Genomic DNA, 22,710 nt, shown 5'->3' with positions numbered 1-22,710 from the left:
GGATCAAGCCCGGATTTGGGGTGCCTTGCTAAGTGGGGAGTCTGCTTTTCCCTCTCCCTCTGTTCTCACCCCCAGTTTGTGCTCTCTCTCTTAAATAAATAAATAAATATCTTTAAAAAAATAAAGTAAAATAATGAAATTATATATGATAGCTATACTTGAAATATTTTGCTAATTTTATAGCAGTTATAACTGAATTAAGCCCCTGCAGATAATTTGTTTACTATTCAATAATTCAACAAATATACTCCTAATAAACATACTTATCAATTAATACCTTTTGCCTTCAAGAAACAGAAAACCCCAAAGTTAAGGTAGCTTAAATAAAAATGAGAAGTTATTGGTTCCCAAAACTGAAAGATCCACGGGTAGGATTACAGGCATGGTTTGTTTGGGGCTAAGTCCCATTCCTCAGAGGGTCTCTTGGCTCACTCTTTTCCCATATGTCAATTCTCCCCTCAAACAGGCATCTCCTATGTTGCAAAAATGGGTAAAAAATGAGTATAGCAATAATTCAGAAGAAGGAAAATAGATGATACATGATTACCAAATCAAACCAAACCCTGTACCTCATGCTCACTTGAACCAAACCCAAATTAATCCCCATGACCAGGGAACTGGTATAAACTGGCTAGTGTAAACCTCCCAATCCTTCTGGCAAGAGACATAAATTTTTTCTGACTGGCTCACAACAATCTAGTCCAATCCCTAAATCTGAGTGTTTGCTTTATCCTACACCTCACAACAATAAGGGGTTAAATAGATATTACTGATACAACAAAAATGTCTATTAAAATTTATCTCTTTGGATATCAACATCAATATCATTTTCTGTCTCATACATACATATGCAAAATTGGCAATTTCTAGGTGAAGCATATGTGGCCCTATGTCAAAAGGAGAGAATCCAAAAATACACCTAAATGTAGGTTTAAGTTCAGGATCTATGGTAATTCCTCGTTCAAGAAACCTGGATAAATATGAATTATCCATCCCCAGCCTACCTATGAATACATAAATGTAGATTAAAAAGCAGAATGACTACAGAGATATACAAAGTGTACACTGGAACACAACACATACCACATCCTGCCAAACAAAAATAGGTGGGACTTCCCACCTGGGCAGTAGAGTGAGTTATCTGGTCAGTGAACCTATGAGCACTTCATTGGACTTTCTTGGAGTCATTCCCTTGTATACTATTCCCTCCCTGAGTAGAACAGTTGTAAGGATGTCCGTCTGGAAAATGTTTCTGTAGCAGAAGACTATGTCCTGAGAATATAGAATAGGGCTGAATGAATGAATGTTCCAAAGGGCTTAAGAAAATCATCATTTTTAGAGAAGCTTTAGATTTATCTGGCCACTTAGTTCCTCTAAACACTTAGTAAGCAATCTGTATTTTTACTGGCCACCCCATAAAACAGGCAAACCTTTTAAAAGTAAAAATATTTTAAAAATCTTTCTCCCAGCATGAAGACATTATGCTTTGCCCTCCCTACAGGACTCAGTTTAGTGACTTATATCTTCATTTGGGCTCTTACTGGGCTTCCACTAATATTTCTTTATGGTCCTATCACTGAATCAGAGGCTTTCTCTTCTTTGTGATGCTTACGATCCCTTACGTCAGGCAGAGAATACTTAATAGTAGGTATTAATTTTTTCTAGTAGCTTACCTTTCCATCTTTCCAAATCCTAACTTTACTTTGGGGTATATAAATCATCTTTTCTACTTCACAGACTCCCAAATTAATAAACATTTCATCAAACTGAATTATAATCAGTTATAATTTATAAATCATTATAGATTTGCCCTTTTTAGCAAAGTCATATCTTCTCTTCTCACTGCTTTCATTCATACCCATTTCAAGCTAATTATGTGTCCTTCCTAAAATAATCTACTAGAGACCATAAGTGAAGTAATCAAAATACATCAACATCTGGCATTTTTCCTAATAATCTCCCTAACTTCATACTTCTGTAGGCAAAAGCCAATGTATAATATAAATAAACAGTTTAATCAACTATTTCTTAACTATATAAAAATGATTACCAAGATCCTCACCCAGGATAAAAGGTTCTCCTTCATGACTCTCTCTTCTCTACCTCAGTTTATAAATTTCACACTTTGAAGTCTATTCTTTATAGTATCCACTTCTTTTTAAAGCTCAAACTGGTTTAAATATCAAAAGAGTAAGTTCAGGTTAGGGTAGGATTCAGGGTTCATGACCTGAGCTGAAATTAAGAGTCAGATGTTTAACCAACTCGAGCCACCCAGGGGCCCCTATATAATTTTTTATTCTTGAACCTTATCCACTATACAATATTTCACAATAGTTGGTTAGCATTGTAGAATGATCAATAATTTGTTATTTGTGTGAGTTTATTTTTATTATTAAGAAACATATATATAATATATAAAAACGGATGTTTGCTAAGAGCATTTTTAACTGGAGTGTAAAGACGTAAAAATGTGGCTATTCTCTTTCTCATAAACATATACCTTAATTCAGAACCCTAGATCAATTTCTTTAATCAACTTTAATCATGTCCCACTTCATGAAAACCCAAGGTAAAAGTTTAATTGCCTAAAGTGTGACTGACTAAATACCCTGACCAATCTTCTTGCTAAAAACATGAAAAAAATATGGATAAAGTATAATGCATGGGTAAGGACAAATATGTATATTCCTTAGAATCTAAACCCAATTAAAGCAGCAGGTCAAAGAGATAAGCAGGGTCTCTGAATCCAGCTTTCAACCTTAGGACAATTACTTCACTCAGATAATCTTGACCTTTGGTATTATGGATAGCCTTGAGTATATAAGCAGAGGAGAGTGTAAGGTCTGATCAGGATGGGTATTACACAGGGAAATCTCCCCCAAAATCTAGGATCAAATGGAATGCACCTCCAGTATAAAGGTGAATTATAATAACCACTGACATCACTATTTTCCTCACTCTACAAATTGTCAGAGGAAGAAAATTGCCTTCTTGGACTTACCTTGTCCCTGGATGAAAGAAAGCTCATAATACACCAAGTATAGATACTGAATAAGCAAGTGTGAGACATAGGCAAAATTCATAAGATGTGTTAAGTATAGATAGTAAGTAAGCTAGTAGCCTGAAAAACCCACTATACAGAAAAACAGGTGTATACAGATACTGGCTGATATAAAGGATGAAATTGGAGTATTATTTATAGATAGAAAGATATAAGAGAATGAAATAACATCTTAAAAATTTCATAGAGCACTGATCACATTATCTCCAGATAGACAGATGTGTTTCCCACCAAATCAAGCATCCATCAGGAACCTGATATGACCCCATGCATATGAGTGAAATTATATTTGTCGTTCTTTGACTGACTTACTCTCTAGCTCCATCCATGTCATTGCAAATGGCAAGATTTAATTCATTTTTATGGCTGATATATATACCATATCTTCCTTATCCATTCATCTGTTGACGGACACTTAGGCTGTTTCCATAGTTTGGCCATTGTAGATAATGCTGCTATAAATATCGGGTTGCATACATCCCTTTGAATTAGTATTTTTGTATTCCTTTTTTTATTATTATGTTCAACAGCCAGCATACAGTACATCATTAGTCTTTGATGTAGTGTTCAATGATTCATTAGTTGCGTATAATACCCAGTGCTCATCACCACACGTGCCCTCCTTAATACCCATCAACCAGTTACCCCATCCCCACCCCCCTCCCTTCTCTAACCCTCAGCTTGATTCCCGGAGTCCAGAGTCTCTCATGGTTTGTCTCCCTCTCTGATTTCTTCCCATTCAGTTTTCCCTCCCTTCCCCTGTGGTCCTCCATGCTACTCCTTATGTTCCACATATGAGTGAAACCATATGATAATTGTCTTTCTCTGCTTGACTTATTTCACTTAGCATAATCCCCTCCAGTTCTATCCATTTCGATGCAAATGGTGGGTATTTATCCTTTCTGATAGCTGAGTAATATTCCATTGTATATATTGGGTAAATACCTCATAATGAAATTGCTGTATTGTAGGGTAGTTCTACTTTTAAATTTTTGAGGAACCTCCATACTGTTTTCTAGAGTGGCTGTACCAATTTGCATTTACACCAACAGTGCATGACAGTTCCTTTTTCTCCACATCCTCACCAACAACATTTCTATTTGAATTTAGCCATTCTGATAGGTTTGAGATGAAATCTCATTGCCCTTTTGATTTGCATTTCCCTGATGATGAGTGATGTTGATTGAGCATCTTTTCATGTGCCTGTTGGCCATGCATATGTCTTCTTTGGAGAAATGTCCGTTCATATCTTCTGCCCATTTTTAATTGTATTATTTGTTTTTTGGGTGTTGAGTTTTAGAAGTTCTTTTTTTAAAAAATATTTTATTTACTTATTTGAGAGAGAGAGAGCAAACATGCACAAGCAGGGGGAGGGGCAGAGGGAGAGTGGGAAGCAGACTCCTTACCGAGCACAGAGCCCCACTTCAGGCTTGATCCCAGGACCCTGAGATCATGACCTGAGCCAGTCAAATGCTTAACCAAATAAGCTACCCAGGCACCCTACAATTTCTTTATATATTTTGGATAGTAAACCTTTACCAGATATGTCATTTATAATTATCTTCTCCCATTCAGCAGATCGTCTTTTAGTTTTATTGATTGTTTCCTTTGCTGTGTAGATTTTTATTTTGATGTGATCTCAATAGCTTATTTTTGCTTTTGTTTCTTGTGCCTCAGGAGACATATCTAGAAAAATGTTGTTATGGCCAATGTTAGAGACATTACTACCTGAGCTCTCTTCTAGGATTTTTATGGTTGTAGGTGTCACATTTAGGTCTTTAAGCCATTCTCAGTTTATTTTTGTGTATGGTGTAAGAACATGGTCCAGTTTCATTCTTTTGCATGTAGGTGTCCAGTATTCCCACCATTGGTTGAAGAGACTTTTTCTCATTGCATATTCTTGCCTCTTTTGTTGAAGATTAATTGACCATATAATCGCAGGTTCATTTCTGGGCTTTCTATTCTGTTCCATTTATCTCTGTGTCTAATTTGTGCCAGTTCCACACTGTCTTGATTACATTAGCTTTGTAGTATGACTCAAAATCTGGACTGTGATACTTCCAGCTCTGTTTTTAAAGATTGTTTTGGCTATTTGGAGTCTTTTGTGGTTTGATTTGGCTGTGGCATCTGTCACCCCATTTATCACCCAGGGTTCATTCAACTGATCTAGCTGGCTAGGCAGGTGTCCCCTTCCTCCCATACTGCTCCATGTGCATCCCTCCCAAAGCTATATGCATGGTGGAGGATGATTTTCTCCAATAGAGGAGGACCATTTTTCAGTCAAGGGTGTATGAGTAGCTGTGTTCACCTGCTAGAACCTCCAAACAAGCTCTCAACTAACCTTTTATGTGGGGGATCGGATTGTTGTTTAACTGGAAGAGTCCCAAGTGTCAAGCTTTTCTCTTGAGATGGAGTTTCTCCAGAAAGAAGTATCTAATCTCCTTACTGGAGGGTAAAAGCCTTATTACTATTTGGTAGAGAAGGCAACTGGAACTCTCACAAAATTTTAACAAATTCCTACAATATTGTTACAATACAGCCCCACCATAAGTAATCCCTGGCCCCTAGGATAAGGATTTCTTAATCTAATCTCTCTAGAGAACAAGTGAAGAGGAGGGACTAAATGGAGAAGAGAGCGTCAGCTGCCCAGCAGTTCAGCATTTGGGTAGAAGAATTTAATTGATTCTAAAACTGAGATTCAATAAATGCTCTTATTTGCAGCATCACTTATGCCTCCACTTATAGAGGTTCTTAGCATCTTTAATTCCCACAAATTTCTGGGTTCTGCAGTATGAATCAGCCTTACTCTCGGGCTCCTATCAGGATAGGCTATATAGCAGAGGTTGGCAAACTTTTTCTTAAAGAGTTAGATAGTGAATATCTTAGATTCCTGAGCACTATGATCTCTTTCCCAACTACTTAGTTTTATCATTGTAGCACCAAATGATGATAGCCAATGCATAAAGGAATGGATGTGGCTGTGCCCCAATAAAATTTATTTATAAAAACAGGCAATCATCCTGCAGGCCATAGTTTCAAGATCTCTAAGCTAAAGGTTTCTAAGGTCTGCAAAGTTATTACAGACACCCACCTGCTTTCTAGTTTTCAAAATTTTGTTGTTCTCTTTCTCTTTGCCTCTTAACCTCTACCTTTCTAAGTCTTCTTAGTATCAGTTTAGTGGGATTTTGAGAATGAGTAGAGGAAAACTGAAGTACCAACATAATATAATTTTTCAAAGTATGTGTTCTTGAAGAAAAACTCCTAGAATTTTCATTAGGAATACATTGTAAATATAGATCAATTAGGAAAGAACTGACATCTTTACTACATTGATTCATTCAATACAATGAAAATGATATATCCTTATATTTATTTTGATCTTGTTCTATCATTAATGCTTGGTAGTTTTCTTTTTAGAGGTAATTCATATCTTTCCTTACATGTATCCTTAGTATGTGATCTAAGATAGCCATGGAAGAAAAAAATAAAAATAAAAAAGTATAGCCATGGAAGTACAGTGCTCACATCTCCTTGAAGAGAATGCACTATGGGAAGCACAACTGACTGACAGCCCAAGGTTCCACTTCTTTGGTTCCGCTAATACTTTTTCTCCAAGGCTATCCCAGTCAATGCCTGAGAACATCAGGGTATTGTAATAGTGCTGGCCAATTTCTGCCTCATACACGATTCCTCTAATATTTACCTTCTATTCAGGGATTCCCCACTGGTCTGGCTTAGATTTTTTTCAGAGTTGTGTTGCTGAATTGCTTCCTATCCAGCCCCTTCTCTCTTTCCATTCCTGGGTGTCAGGTTCATATCTATTCTCATCCATTCCTACTCCTTTTAAGATATTTCTCCAAATAAATTTCTTGTACGTATCTTGTTTTTGTGTCTGCCTCTTGAAGAGCAAATGAACAAATGGTGGCTTTTTATACTATTATAAATGGTATCTTTAATTTCATTTTCAAATTTTTATTGTGTTTATATAAGTACCATTGATTTTTGTTATGACTTTACTAGCTTGCACATTCACAAACATGACATCTGTAGGAAATTAAAATTTTATTTGTTCCTTCCTAATCTTTTAACTTCCTTTTTTTGTCACTTTGTTTCACCATTACATGTTAAGAAAAACATGTCCACCATCACAATGTTAAATGAAAATGCTAACAGTTGACATCCTTTTTTGTTCCTGATCTCAGGGGGAATAATTCCAATATTTCACTATTACGTGCTAACAAATGTGTTAAAAGATACCTATTATTAGATTAAGGAAGTGTCCTTCTCACCTTAAATGAGTGTTGAATTTGATCAACTGATTCTTGTGCAAACATTGAGAAGATTTGTATACAGGCAGTCCTCATTTTACAAGGTACTATGTAAATGAAACCTAATGCATACCAGAGCTATAGCCTCACTTTGTACAATTCTATCATATATTATTTTATATTACTAAGTAATAAATTCCACAAACTTAGTGGCTGGTCTGGGCTCTTTTCAGGACACTTAAGGAAAAAAGTCTGCTTCTAAGCTGATTCAGGTAGTTGGTGGAACCCAATTTCTTACACAGGACTGAAGTCACCATTTTCTTGCTGATTATTGGTGAAGGGTCACTCCTAGCTAATAAAGGTTACTCCTAGGTCCTTTGCATGTGATCTCTGTATTCAAACCAGCAACAGTGCATCAAATCCTTTTTGTGCTTCAACTTTCTCTGATACCCTGTTCCACTACTAGCCAGAGAAAACTCTGTTTCTAAAGTGCTCATTTGATTAGGTTAGACCCACTTATATAATCTATATTAAAGCCAACTGATTAGTAAGAAATCTTAAGGACATCTGTAAAATACCTTTTGCCAGATAATATGACATAATCACGGGAGTAACACCAGGGAGCAAATGTCATATAAGCCATCTTGGAATTCTGACTGTCACAAGTGATATGAGTTCAAATGAGATCAAATCTCAGTTACCTTGGAACCTTGCAAAATAATTTGTTCAAATAAGGTTACCTGTTAAAAATATGTACAAATTTCACTTAACATAATGCTGCGCAAAGTGAGGAATGCCTGAGGTGTTCCCCCATATTCTGTTAATGTGATTAATTTTCTACTGTTAAACTAATTTTGTATTCTAGGAATAAACCTATGTTGGCTATAGAGTATTATCTTCTATATATCACTGGATATGATTTTCTAATATTTCATTTAAGATTTTTACATGTATATTCACAAGAATGGCCTACCATTACCTTTCTTGTAATGTCCTTGTCAGGTTTTGGTATTAATGCTATATTGACCTCTCAAAACATCATGGAAAGTATTGTCTCTAACTCTCTAGAAAACTTGCATAAGATGGTATATAATATTCTTTAAATGTACACAGTAATTCACCAGTAAAGTTATCTAGAACTAAAGTCTCTTTTGGGCAAGAACTTTAATCATGTATTCAATTTCTTTAATGTATATAGGACTATTCAGCATTTTTATTTCTTCTTGTGTCAATGTGAAAATTGTATTTCATCAAGAAATTTGTCCACTTCACCCAAATTATTTGGCATAAAGTTGTTCATTGTAACTCTTGAATGTCTGTGGGCCTGCAGCAATGTCTTCTTTTTCATTTTTTATCATCAAATTAACAGAAAGAAAGAGGAAGAGGAAGGGAACAGGGAAAAGGAAAGGAAAGGAAGGGAAGGGGAAGGAAGGGAAAAGAAAAATTACATGACCCTAATCAACAGATGCAGAAAAAACATTGAACAAAATTCAACACCTCTTCAGGCTAAAAAATTCACAGAAAACTAGGAATAAAGGAGAACTCCCTCAACTTAATAAACAATATCTACCGGGCGCCTGGGTGGCTCAGTCGTTAAGCATCTGCCTTCGACTCAGGTCATGATCCCAGGGTCCTGGGATCGAGCCCTGCATCAGGCTCCCTGCTCAGCAGGAAGCCTGCTTCTCCCTCTCCCACTCCCCCTGCTTGTGCTCCCTCTCTCCTGTCTCTCTCTGTCAAATAAACAAATAAAATCTTTAAAAAAAAATAAACAATATCTACCACAAAACTTTATAGCTAATATCATACTTAAAAGTACAAAACTAGAAGTTTTCCCACTAAGATGAAGTCTAAGGCAAGGATGTCCTCTCACCACTCCTTTTCAACATTTGTACTGGAAGTTCTAGCTAATGCAACAAGACAAGAAAAGAAAACTGAAGGTATACAGATTGAGGAAGAAGGAAAAAAGTGCCTCTGTTTCCAAATGATGGCCTATGTAGAAAACCTGAAAGAATTGACAAAACAAACAAACAAAAACAAAAAAACACCCTCCTGACACTAACAAGCAATTATAGCAAGGTTGAAAGATATAAGCTTAATGCACAAAACTCATTCACCTTCTGATATACCAACAATGAAAAAGTAAAGCAAAATATTATACATCAGCACCCATGAAAATGAAATATTTTGGTTCAAATCTAACAAATATGTACAAGATCTATTTGAGGAAAACTACACACAATCTTCTGATGAACAAAATCAAAGAAGAAAATAAATAAATGAGAGATTTAATGTTTCATACATAGGAAAATTCACTATTGTCAAGATTTCAGTTCATCCTAACTTATCTATAGATTCAATGCAAACTCAATCAAAATCCCAGAAGATTATTTTGTGGATATCTAAAAACTGATTCTAAAGTTTCCACTGACAGGCAGAAAACCTAGACTCAGTAACACAATGTTGAAGAACAAAATTAAAGGACCAACACTATCCAATTTCAAGATTACTATAAAGCTACAGTAATCAAGACAGGAAAAGAACAGATAAATAAATCAATGGAACAGAATAGAGTGCTCAGAAATAGACATACATAAATACAGTCAACTAATCTTTGACAAAGGAGCAAAGGCAATACAATGGAACAAAGATAGCCTTTTTAAGAAATGATGCTGGAACATCCGTTTGCAAAAAATAAATAAATGAATCTAGTACAAACCTTATTACTTCTTTCAGGAATATAACTCAAAATGGATCTATAACCTGAACGTAAAATGCAAAACTATAAAACTCTTACTAGATATAACATTGGAGAAAACCTAGATGACCTTGGGTATGGCAATGCCTTTTTAGCTAAGACACCAAAGACACAATCCATGAAAGAATAAATTGATAAGCTCGTTAAAAACTTCTGCTCTGCAAAAGACAAAGACAAGAGAATGAGAAGACAAGCTACAGACTAGGAGAAACTATTTGCAAAAGACATACCTGATAAAGGACTGTTTCCAAAATTAACAAAGAATTCTTAAAATTCAACAATAAGAATGTAGTTTTAAAAAGGGCCAGATATGTTAAGAGATACCTCACCAAAGAAGGTATACAGATGGAAAATAAACATATGAAAAAATGTTCTACATCATATACAAATCAGTAAAATGCAAATTAAAATAACAAGAAGATACCACTACACATCTATTAGAATAGCCAAAATCTGTAACAATGATAACACCAAATGATGGAGAGGAAGTGCGGCATCAGAAATTCTCATTCGTTGCTGGTGGGTATTCAAAATGGTACAGCCACTTTGGAAAACAGTTTGGCAGTTTCTTATAAAACTAAACAAACCCCTAGTATACAATCCTGCAATCATGCTCCTTGGTAATTATCCGAAGGTGTTGAAAACTTAGGTCCACACAAAAACCTGCACATGGATGTTTATAGCAGCTTTATTCATAGTTGTCAAAATTGGAAGTAACCAAGATGTTCTCCAGAAGGGGACTGGATAAAGAAAGAGGTATATCCAGAAAATGGAATATTATTCAGTTCTAAAAACAAATGAGTTTATTAAGTAATGAAAATACATGGAGAAACCTTAAATGCATGTCACTAAGTGAAAGAAGTCAATTTGAAATATCTACATAGTGTATGATTGCAACTATAGATATTCTGGAATAGGCAAAACTATGGAGACAATAAAAAATTAGTGGTTGCCAGGGGTTAGAGATGGGAAGAGGAAGAAATAGGCAGAGTACAGAGGACTTTTGGAGGCATAAAAAATGTACTATATAAGTCAATAATGATGATACATGCCATTATACATGTATCCAACCCATAGAATACATAACACTAAGAGTGTATTATAATATAAACTATAGACTTTGGGTAATCACTATGTGTCAATGTAAGTTCATCAACTTTAACAAAAGTACCACTCTGGTGGGGAATGTTTGTAATGGGAGAGGCTATAAATGGGTAGAGGCTGGGAGTATATTAGAAATCTCTATATGTACTATTTAATATTGATGAATAATTTAAACTGCTCTAAAATAAAATAAAGTCTTATTTTAAAAAAATGAACCAAAAGGTATCAAGAAAATGATAAAAGGCATACAAGACCACATGAGCTAGAAGTAGATAAGTTTAGAAATGCAATGATGGGACTCAGAAAAGAACCAGAATTTTAAAACTCATTTTAGAAATAAATGCTAAACTGGAAGGAGCATAATGAACAGAACAGAAAATGCCCTAAGAGAAAAAGAAGATGAAAATAGATATTTTAAAAATTAAAAAGAAATAAAGTCATTAGAAAAGGAACTAATAATACACTATGATAACACTAAGTATCTATTCAACAATTATTTTAAATACATATCTCCAACCTAAAAACAAAAAAACTGAAACAAATTTTAACTTTATTAAATATGCTTGCAGTTGATAGTAGTTTATGTATAGCAATTCTAAACTATTTTGTGTCTATTAGAATTAAGCTAATGAGTAAAATTATTGATAATGTTGGCAACAAAAATTCACATGGTAGAAGAAGGAAAGTACAATGTAGAATGAAGAAAGGCAGTGCAGAACCACCTGTGTTGGATTAGCATTAAAGGTATCAACATGAATTCATGATATAAAAAATAAACCATTTTATATCCAGTCTGCCAAAATGGCCTAGGAACCATGACACTCTAGTAGCAATGAACACATCTAATTCCCAGATACTGGTCTCCAAACACAATTCCCTACTAAAAAGACTAGGGCTCTTAAGAAAATATTATAGGAAGAAAAATAAGAAGAACACAGAATTTGGGATATGTTAAACAACAGAGCTTGACATTTGCAAATTTCCACACACAGTTTCATTTCTCTACAACTAACCACAAATATCCAACACATAACAACTGTCTGTCATTGGATACATATCCTAACCTCTCAACCAAGTTTAAATTCTTAATGCTTCATCTATAAAATAGAAAATACAGGACAAATTTAAAAGCTCTGCTGTATTAAATGATATAAAGTGGACTAAAGTATGTAATATAGTACTTTACATATACTACACATTCATTGTTTCCTATTTTTTCCATTATTTTATCTTTTTTACATCCCCCTGATGCAGCCAATAATCCTCCCTATTACCTCAATATAGCTGCCCTTATTTAGATTTAATAGGCTTCCAACCTGATCATAACATTTCATTCTAAGAATAAAAATGTACCTCCCTGAGACTTCTGGGGAAGATGGTGAAGTAAGAGGATCCTAGGTTTACCTCATCCCATGCACATCAAGAAAACACCCGTATTAATATAAATAACCCAGAAAACAACCTAAAGATTGGCAGAACAAACTCTCTACAGCTAAATGTAGAGAAGTGGCTACATAGAAGAGGGTAGGAAGGGAACAGATGTGCTTGGGAGCCAAACTGACATGCAGGGCAATACAAGCGAGGGAGGGATGCCACCATTTCCCTTCCCCACCCTACACTCTAGATACAGGGACACTTGTGAGAACCAGTGCAGCCTGAACACTTTCCACCTAGCTTGCTAACAGTGTGCTCTGCCCCGGCACTCTTCTGCAGACCCACCCCTGAAGGAATTTTCTGAGGTGGCTGTAGGTCCCCTCCCAAAGCAGACTAGCTGGGACCTTGCTAACACTGCATATTTCACCCCCACACTCTCCTGCAGACCCTCTATATCCAACACAGCCTTGGCGAGAGTACTCAAAGCAGTGCCACAACTGTGGCAAGCAAACCTGACAGGGGTTAGCACTACCTTAAAGTGACTCCTGCCTCAGGGAGAGTGGAAGAAAACCACACACACCAGTTCGACTACATCCTCAGCAGTGGGCTGGGGGCAGACATCTGGTCGGACTGCAGGCTCCACTCACCAATGGAAGCTTCTCAGGGGACAACACAGGGAAAGTGCCCTGCAGTTCAGTGCTCGCACAGCTCTGGCAAATCCCTGGTCTGACTCAACTCAAGCTCAAGATGGCCTCAGACTGGCCCAGACAACACAGGGACCAAATCCTGCCCCAAACAGGCAAACAGAGCCTTTGCAGATAACTGAACTGAAGGCAAATGGGGTCAGACACAACAGTAGGGTGCATACAACACGCATAGGAGACATTCTGGAAGTGCCAAGTTCTAGGGAACAGGGGACACTGCACTGGAGGGTACTATAGGACCTCTTCTTCATAAAGCCTCTACTTTCAAAAGCAGGAGATGTGGCTGACTTTCCTAACACACAGAAATAGACACAGAGGGTTAGAGGAAATGAGGAGATAAAGGAATATGACCCAAATGAAAGAACGGGACAAATCACAGTAGAAGAGCTAAATGAAATGGAGATAAGCAATATTCTTAATAGAGAATTTAAAGTAATGGTCATAAAAGATACTCACTGGACTTGAGAAAAGAGTGGAGGACCTCAGTGAGACCCTCAACAAAGAGATAGAAAACAAACAAACAAAAAAAGAACTAATCAGAAATGAAGAACTCAGTAACTGAAATTAAAAATACACTACATGGAATAAATACTGGACTAGGGGAAGCAGAAGAAAGGATCAGCAACTTGGAGGACAGAGTAATGGAAAGCCAACAAGCTGAACAGGAGAGAGGGAAAAATAATAAAAAATTAAAATAAACTAAGGGAATTCAGCAACACCAACAAGTATAATAACATTCACATTATAGGGATCCCAGAAGGAGAAGATAAAGAAAAGGGGGTAGAAAATTTATTTGAAGAAATAGCTGAAAACTTCCCAAATCTGGAGAAGGAAACAGAAATCCACATCCAGGAGGCACAGACAGCCCCCAACAAAATCAACTCAAAGAGGCTCATATATAGTAATTAAAGTGGCAAAAAGTAGCAATAAAGACAGAATTTTAAAAGTAGCAAGAGAAAAAAAAAATAGTTACATACAAGGGAAATCCCATAAGGCTATTAGCTGACTTTTTCAGCAAAAATTTTGCAGGCCAGAATAGAGTCACATGAAAGAAAAAAAAATCTGCCAACAACGAATACTCTATCCAGGAAGGCTATCATTCAAAATAGAAAGAGAGATAAAGAGTATCTCAGGCAAACAAAAGTTAAAGAAATTCATCACCACTAAACAGCCTTATATGAAATGTTAAAGGGGACTCTTTGAGTGGAAAGGAAAGACCATAAGCAGGAGTAAGAAAAGTAGGAAGCACAAAAGCAGTAAAATTAACTCCATCTATAAAAATCAGTCAAGGGGTTCACAAAATAAAAGGATGTAAAGTAAGACAACATATACATTAAAAGCTGGAGTGGGGAGGAGCAAAAATTTAGTCCTTTTATTTATTTATTTTTTTTAAAGATTTTATTTATTTATTTGGCAGAGAGAGAGAGAGCACAAGTAGGCAGAGAGGCAGGCAGAGGAAGAGGGAGAAGCAGGCTCTCCACTGAGCAGGGAGCCCGATGCGGGACTCAATCCCAGAACCCTGGGATCATGACCGAGCTGAAGGCATCCACTTAACCGACTGAGCCATCCAGGCATCCCAAATTTAGTCCTTTTAGAATGGGTTCAAACTTAAGTAACCATCAACTTAACATACCCTGCTATATGCATAAGATGTTACATATAAACCTAATGGTAACTACAAATCAAAAACTGGTAATAGATATGCAAAAAATAAAGAGAAAGGAATCCAGATACATCACTAAGAAAGCCAACCAACTAAGATAAGAGAGGAAGAGAAGAAAGGAACAGAGAAGAACTACAAAAACAACAGTGTAACAAGTAACAGAATGACAATAAGTACATACCTATCAAAAATTACTTTGAATGTAAATGGACTAAATACTCCAATCAAAAGACACAGGGCGACAGAATGGATAAAAAAGACCCATCCATATGTTCACATCTATATCATTTTAGACCTATAGACACAGGCAGATTAGAAGTGAAGGGATGGAAAAGGATCCATTAGGTATTTAGGTTTATATATAACATCCATTCATGATAAAAACCCTCAGCAAAGTAGGTTTAGAGAGAATATACCTCAACATAATAAATGCCATAAAAGAAAAACCCACAGCTAACATTATACTGAATGGTGATAAACTGACAGATTTCCTCCTAAGATCAGGAACAAGGCAAGGATGCCACTCTCACCACTTTAATTCAACATAGTTGAATCAAACAAGAAACAAGAAAACTAAATAAAAGCCCTCCAAATTGGTAAGAAAGAGGTAAAACTTTCACTATTCACAGATAACATGATATTATATATAGAAAACCCTAAAGACCACCAAAAATTAGATTAAAGACTACTAGAACTGATGAATAAATTCAGTAAGGGCACAGGCCACAAAATTAATATACAGAAATCCACTGCATTCTATACACTAATAATGCAGTATAGAATGAGAAATTAAGAAAACAATACCACTTAAAATTGCACCAAAAATAATAATATATCCAGCAATAAACTTAAGGAGGTAAAAGACCAGTACTCTGAAAACTATAAAACGCTGACAAAAGAAATTGAAGATGATACAAACAAATGGAAAGATAATCCATACCCACAGATGGGGGAAACAAATATTGTTAAAATGTCCATACTACCCAAATTAATTTATGGATTTAATACAATCCCTATCAAAATACCAACAGTATTTTTCACAGAACTAAAACAACCCTAAAATTTGTATGGAACCAAAGAAGACCCCAAAGAGCCAGAGCAATCTTGAAAAAGAAGAACAATACTGGAAGAATCACAGTCTCAGATTTCAACATACACTACAAAGTTGTACTAATCAAAACAGGATAGTACTGACACAGAAATAGACACAGGGATCAATGGAATAGAATAAATATCTCAGAAATAAGCCCACTATTATATGGTCAATTAATTTTCAACAAAGCAGTAAAGGATATGCAATGGGAAAAAGACAACCTCTTCAACAAATGGTGCTGGGAAAATTGGACAGTTACATGTAAAAGAATGAAACTGGACCACTTTCTTACATCAGACACAAAAATAAACTGAAAACTAAAGACCTAAATGTGAGACCTGCAACCATAAAAATCTTAGAAGAGAGCATAGGCAGCAATATCTCTTAACACTGGCCATAGCAACATTTTTCTAAATCTGTCTCCTGAGGCAAGGGAAACAAAAGCAAAAATAAACTCTTGGGACTTCATCAAAATAAAAATCTACACAGCAAAGGAAACCATCCACAAAACTAAAAGACAATCTGCTGAATGGGAGAAGATATTTGCAAGTGACATATCCAGTAAAGGTTCATTATCCAAAATATCTAAAGAACTTATAAAATTCAACACACAAAAAACAAATAATCCAATTAAAAATGGGCAGGAGATATGAACAGACATTTCTCCAAAGAAGACATACAGATGGCCAACAGACACATGAAAAGATGCTCAACATCACTTATCATCAGGAAAATGCAAATAAAAACTACAATGAAATATCACCTCAAACCTGTCAGAATGGCTAAAATCAAAAACACAAGAAACAAGTGTTGGTGAAGATGTGGAGAAAAAAGAACCCTCATGCACTGTTGGTGGGAATGCAAACTAGTGCAGCCACTGTGGAAAACAGCTTGGAGGTTCCTCAAAAAATTAAAATTAGAATTACCATGTGATCCAGTAATCGCACTACTGGGTATTTACCCAAAGAGTATGAAACCACTAATCTGAAAAGATGTATGCACCCCTAGCCAAATTATGAAAGCAACCCAAGTGTCTACTGATAAATGAATGGATAAAGTAAAAGTGGTGCGTGTATACACACCACACACACACACACACACACACACACACAATTACTCATCCATAAAAAAGAACGAAATCTTGCCATCTACAACATGGATGGATCTAGAAGGCATAATGCTAAGTGAAATAAGTCAGTTAGAGAAAGACAAATACCATATGATTTCACTGGTATGTAGAATTTAAGAAACAAAACAAAGAAAAAAAGAGACAAATCAAGAAACAGACTCTTAATATAGAGAACAAACTGATGGTTACCAGAGGGGAGTTGAGTGGATGGGTGAAATAAGTGAAAGGGATTAAGAGTACACTTATAAGCAATGTGTAATTTGTAGAATGGTTGAATCACTATGTTGTGCACCTGAAACTGACTTAACACTGTTAATTATAATTAATTATAATTATATTTTTATATTATATTTATATATATAATTATATAAATAATTATAATTATAATTATAATTAACAATGTTAATTATACTGGAATTAAGATTTTTTAAAAAATTAAAAAGTGTACCTCCCTTGCACTGTTTCATCTATATTAGAATTACCATCACTTTAAAAAATAATAGCATTAATCATTAACAGTTTTCTAAATTTAGGCAATATATGATATCTCAAGTCTGTATATAAAATTTCAAGCAGTTTAAGTGAACAGTTTTCAAGCATGGTGCAAAGTATTTGGGTGTGGGGAGATACTTCTCATGGTTGGAAATAGACATATGAAAGGACTAATCATTTGTACTTTTAGGTTGGGGGAATCCAAAGACACTCTCAGAGCAGCTTTATATGTTGCCCAGTTCCTTTCTAGTTTTCACTTTTCCATAGATGAATCCAGACATACTTTTCTGATTCTAGCTTCCACAATTTATTTATGTATTTATTAACTGAGCAAACTATGTTTTGAGCACCTAACATATGTCAAGCACTCTGTTATATACTAGAGATAGAGAATGTACAGTACATCTGGAGATAGAGATAATTATACAGACAACTGTAATACAGCATGGTGTAAGTGCTCATGATGACGACAGTATGTTATGAACAATGTAGGGGCAAATATCCCAGCCATTTGTCCTAAGCAAACTGGGAGTAACTGGAGGATTTTAAGTTGTTGAATAAAATTAGATTTATATTTTTGAAAGATTACTATGTGTATGCTGTTGCAAATGTAATTAGAAGTTAACAAGAATCAAAAAAGAAAAAAAAAAAAGAGTATGTTTCCCATGGAGTCAAATAATGCAGACAAAATGAGTTATAACAATAATAACGATATTTAAAATATAGCAGCTAATAAGAATGTGCTATGCTTTATATTCATGATTTTAATTCCCACAAGCAAAGAGTGAAATAAGTCCTGCTATTAGCCCCTGCTCTCTACCATTCAACATATGAGGAAAGTCGGGCTCAGAGCAGTTAAGTAATGGGTCTAATGGAACAGCATTTTAAAGAAAAAAATAATTCAAATCAGTCTGCCTTGAACCACTGTAATCAATTATTATTACTGATGTCTCTTTCCACAAAGCTCATTCAAATTCTGTTCACTCATGCTAAATTTTCAGAAATTATTTCCAAGCATAAGGTTCTTATCTCATGTTACATGAATATTAGAAGAAATCTTGATTTTAAGAGAGAAAAACTCAATCTCAAGGGCATAAACTAAAGACAAATCCCTTTAATTAGATGTTTATTTCATGTAAAATACATACTAAATTTAAATGGAATATATGACATAGAAATAATATTTTAAATAAATATATACCTGCCCAGTAACTGCCTGAAAATTTCCCACATCTTTTATTCCAAATCATTTTATGTGCCCTAACTTGTGAGACCACTCTCTCTTTCACTTTGACCTTGGTTAGAAAAGCCAAGAAAAGTCTCTTCCTCAGAAGTTGCAGGTACTATATTATGGTCAGTTTTGCTACTTGTCCCTCTTACTTACTTCTCTTTATCAGGGCTATTGCAATCTGTGATTTAGCACATGCAGGCTAATGCAAGAGAACATTTTCTTGGCCTAACCACAGAATGTTGAATATCATTTCAGTGAAACTTCCTAATCTTGCTTTCTCAGGGAATGTCCATTGCCCAACTCTAGATCTATTTAATCCTACCTATATTTCAGGGCCAAATCTCATTTCTGTCTTCTGAACTCTGCCACTTAGCAGTGGAGAATATACTATATGAGAATATTCATTTATTTTTTTCATGTTTGATGTTTGGCACAACTAATACAAATAAGTTGATGGCAGAGTATCCTACCTTATCTCCCCAATTACAATGTTGAGAGATTCTTGCAAGATAAATTTTCTCTATTTGCAAATGCCAGCCATTGGAAAGGAATACAGGAAACAAAGAGAGAGGAAAAGACAACTAACCAAAGGATAAGTAGATTGATGTGGTAGCAGATATTTCAGCAAAATTATCTTCACATCCCCACAAAATATGTAATCTTCACATATTTCATGATTTATATTTCTACTGTATCCCATTATATAGTATACAGCTTATATTTCTATTACATCCCATTATATGAGAGAAATTCAATGTTTTCACTGATATTTTTAAGTTTAATAAAAGAAAACTATCTGCATTAAACAACGATTAATAAGAACTTTATTGATTAGCTATTTATATGGTGAATTTAAAATAAAAAATAAAAGCACTGATTTAAATTATGCTAAATATTATAATATTGCCATAGAGTATGTGGTATTTTCCCTAAAACTAGTTTAAATAGTCTATAAAATACCATTTTGATAGAGAATACAAAAATGTATATTATTGGAAATTTGCCTTATCACCGATTTTCTTATCTATTTTTAATATTCAAATAGTAAAGAAAAGAAAACATACCTCATGTTTTTCCGAACTAAGAAACCACGTATCCATCTTTGAACTATCAAAACTGGTGAATTATGAGCCAGAATTTCATTAATTTTTGAAATAATATGCTTGATATTATTAATTTCATCATCATAGGTTGATCCCTGTATGAAGAAAATATATTTAATATTTATATTTCATGAAAGTATTTCCAAGGAACATTTTAAAATTGCTAGTCTAATAATATAAACTATTAAAATGTTCACAAGTGTCTTGTAGGCATAATAGTTAAATAATAAATACATTTTCATATCTATTTCATTAGATCATAATATCAAGAATTAGTAGCACAAAATACTTTCAATTTTCTACACAAAATGCAAGACCCATGATGATAAATTTCTTCATTCTAGATTCTTTTCCCAATCTGATACCATAAATATAAAATTTTGACCATAATCATGTTGATCTTTAAAAGGTGGTGGCATGAATAGGTATCCAATGAAACTCTAAAAGTATTCTGTGGTTTCCCATAGGAAACTGACATATGTTGGATTCACAGAATAATTTACAGTAGTTCAAAATTTTGTTGCAGCTTAACTACAATGTTGGACACTTTTATTAGGATACAGCTCATTCCCATGGAGAGAAATATTCTATAGTGCCTTTAAAGAAATTATCTCTAAGATCTGTTCCTGCAAAATTTTAGATTTGGGATCATAGACTCCCTACATCCCACTGATCATTTGACTGGTTAGAAATAAAGCTACTTTACTTATGTTTTGAATGTAAGGATTATACATTAAAAACCTAAAACTTATATTGTTTGTAAGGCACCCACCCTGAAAATTACCAACTCCATCACTTCATGTCCCCTTTTCGGCCTATACCCTCAATCAGCTTTGTACTGCCAGGAAAAAAAAAAAATCACAAAGCCTTGCAAATTAGTGCTACTTTAGATTTATATTTACAAACATTCATTGCTAATTAGCAAATGCTTTACTTGGCCCTGGCTTGCTTCCATTTCCAACAGGAGCTATTGCAAGTGTTCAGTACTGTTCTCAATACTCTTTAAGCCTTTTCCCTAGAACTCCCTAAACATCTCTTCACAGAGCAAACAGGGTCATAAAGTCTGAACTCTATCAAATAACTCTCCTCCAATCCCTAAATTTAACTATATTCCCATTTAACTATATTCCTATCTATTCTGAGTAGAAATGCCTTCTATTCAATCTTTTCTTTTTTTTTTTTTTTTAAGATTTTATCTATTTGACAGAGAGAGAGACAGTGAGAGAGGGAACACAAGCAGGGGGAGTGGGAGAGGGAGAAGCAGGCTTCCTGCCCAGCAGGGAGCCCCATGCGGGGCTTGATCCCAGGACCGTGGGACCATGACCCGAGCTGAACGCAGACGCCCAACGACTGAGCCACCCAGGTGCCCCTCTATTCAATCTTAAAACAAGAAATATTTCCCTTCCTGTCCAAGAAAGGCACTCCATTGCTGTTAAGTCCCATCTCTCTCTGTTTCACTATTATCTTCTACTGTCACTATCCCTTTACCCATTAATATAATGTAGCCTTTACCATCTTTAAAATGCACCCATATAAACAATCACACTTATCGCAACCCTCCATCCTTTGTATTTAACTTTCATTAAGAGCCTAAATTCTTGAGATAGAATTCCATATTTGCTGTCCCTACCTTCTCCTTTCCTATATCTCAATCCACTGGATTTTACCCCTACCAAAGTGTCTGATAATTTTACATTGGATATTCCTCCTTCAAATACTTCCCTTGGCTTCCATAAACCACTCCTCCTAGTTTTCCTGTAACTCCTGTTTCCTCCTGGTCTTTTTAAATACCTATTCACACCCTGCCTAATGTTACAATGAAAAGATTCTCTCTATTTGTCTCTTCTCAATTTGAACACACTCTCCAGATGATTGTATCCAATTCATAGCTTCAATATTTACCTATGTGCTGATGATTCCCAGATTTCTAGCTTTAGGCCTGAACTCTCTCTGTTGAGCTAAAGAACAATATTATCAAACTGATACCCAGTTAAATTCAGCTTTCCCAAACATGAATCTTCCTTCTTAAACTGCTTTCTCATATGCTCTTAGTAAATGGTACTAGTGCCCATAGTTACTTAACTCAGAAGTCCTGGAACCATCCTAAGCTCTTTTTTCCTACGCTTCTTTATACCCAAATGTTGCTAGATCCTGTATATTCAATATCCCAATATCTGTCTGACTTCTCCATTTTCTTCTAATCTCTGCCATTGCTTTATTGCATGTCTTTATCACTTTCTTAACTTGCTAAAAATGTCCTGATATCTGATATAATCCCCATTCCCCCCACTTCCTTTGAATCATAATATGCACTATTGCTAGAGTGAACTTTCCAAAATGCAAATCTGATCATATGGCATCCCTACTTCATATATTTCATGGACACATCACTCAAAGATCAATTACACATTTCTTGACTTGGAACATAAAATTCTTGATCTAGTCCCTTTTTACCTCAATCTCATCTCCCTTTGCCCTACATAAGCTACTTTCCACAATGGCAATATCCAGCCACTTATACCCCTGAAAATTGCCTGATAATCAAACCTCCATGCTTTTTACAGATACCATTCCAGTTTCTTGACTGCCTTTATCAATTATTTATCTCACTATCTTAGTCTTTTGGAGATTCAACTCTTTCCTCCAAGAAGCCTTTCTTGACATTAATTTGAGTTCAATATCCTATAATATTATCCTTGGCAGCACTCAACTTGTCATACTTGACAATCCTGA

At 35.2% G+C, this 22,710-nt stretch overlaps 1 protein-coding gene across 1 annotated transcript in view; it reads right to left on the bottom strand.

The window, feature by feature from the left end:
- LRRIQ3 (leucine rich repeats and IQ motif containing 3) overlaps window positions 1–22,710 on the bottom strand; it is a 196,235-nt gene that overhangs the window by 120,249 nt on the left and 53,276 nt on the right. The window contains exon 4 of the mRNA XM_032426072.1: window positions 19,939–20,072. Coding sequence (XP_032281963.1) covers window positions 19,939–20,072 — 134 coding nt within the window. The remainder of the gene's footprint in view (window positions 1–19,938; window positions 20,073–22,710) is intronic.

Source organism: Phoca vitulina, unplaced genomic scaffold (assembly GCF_004348235.1).
Source record: "Phoca vitulina isolate PV1807 unplaced genomic scaffold, GSC_HSeal_1.0 scaffold2, whole genome shotgun sequence".
Lineage (NCBI taxonomy): Eukaryota > Metazoa > Chordata > Mammalia > Carnivora > Phocidae > Phoca > Phoca vitulina.
This window is presented reverse-complemented; position numbering and strand designations above follow the sequence as displayed.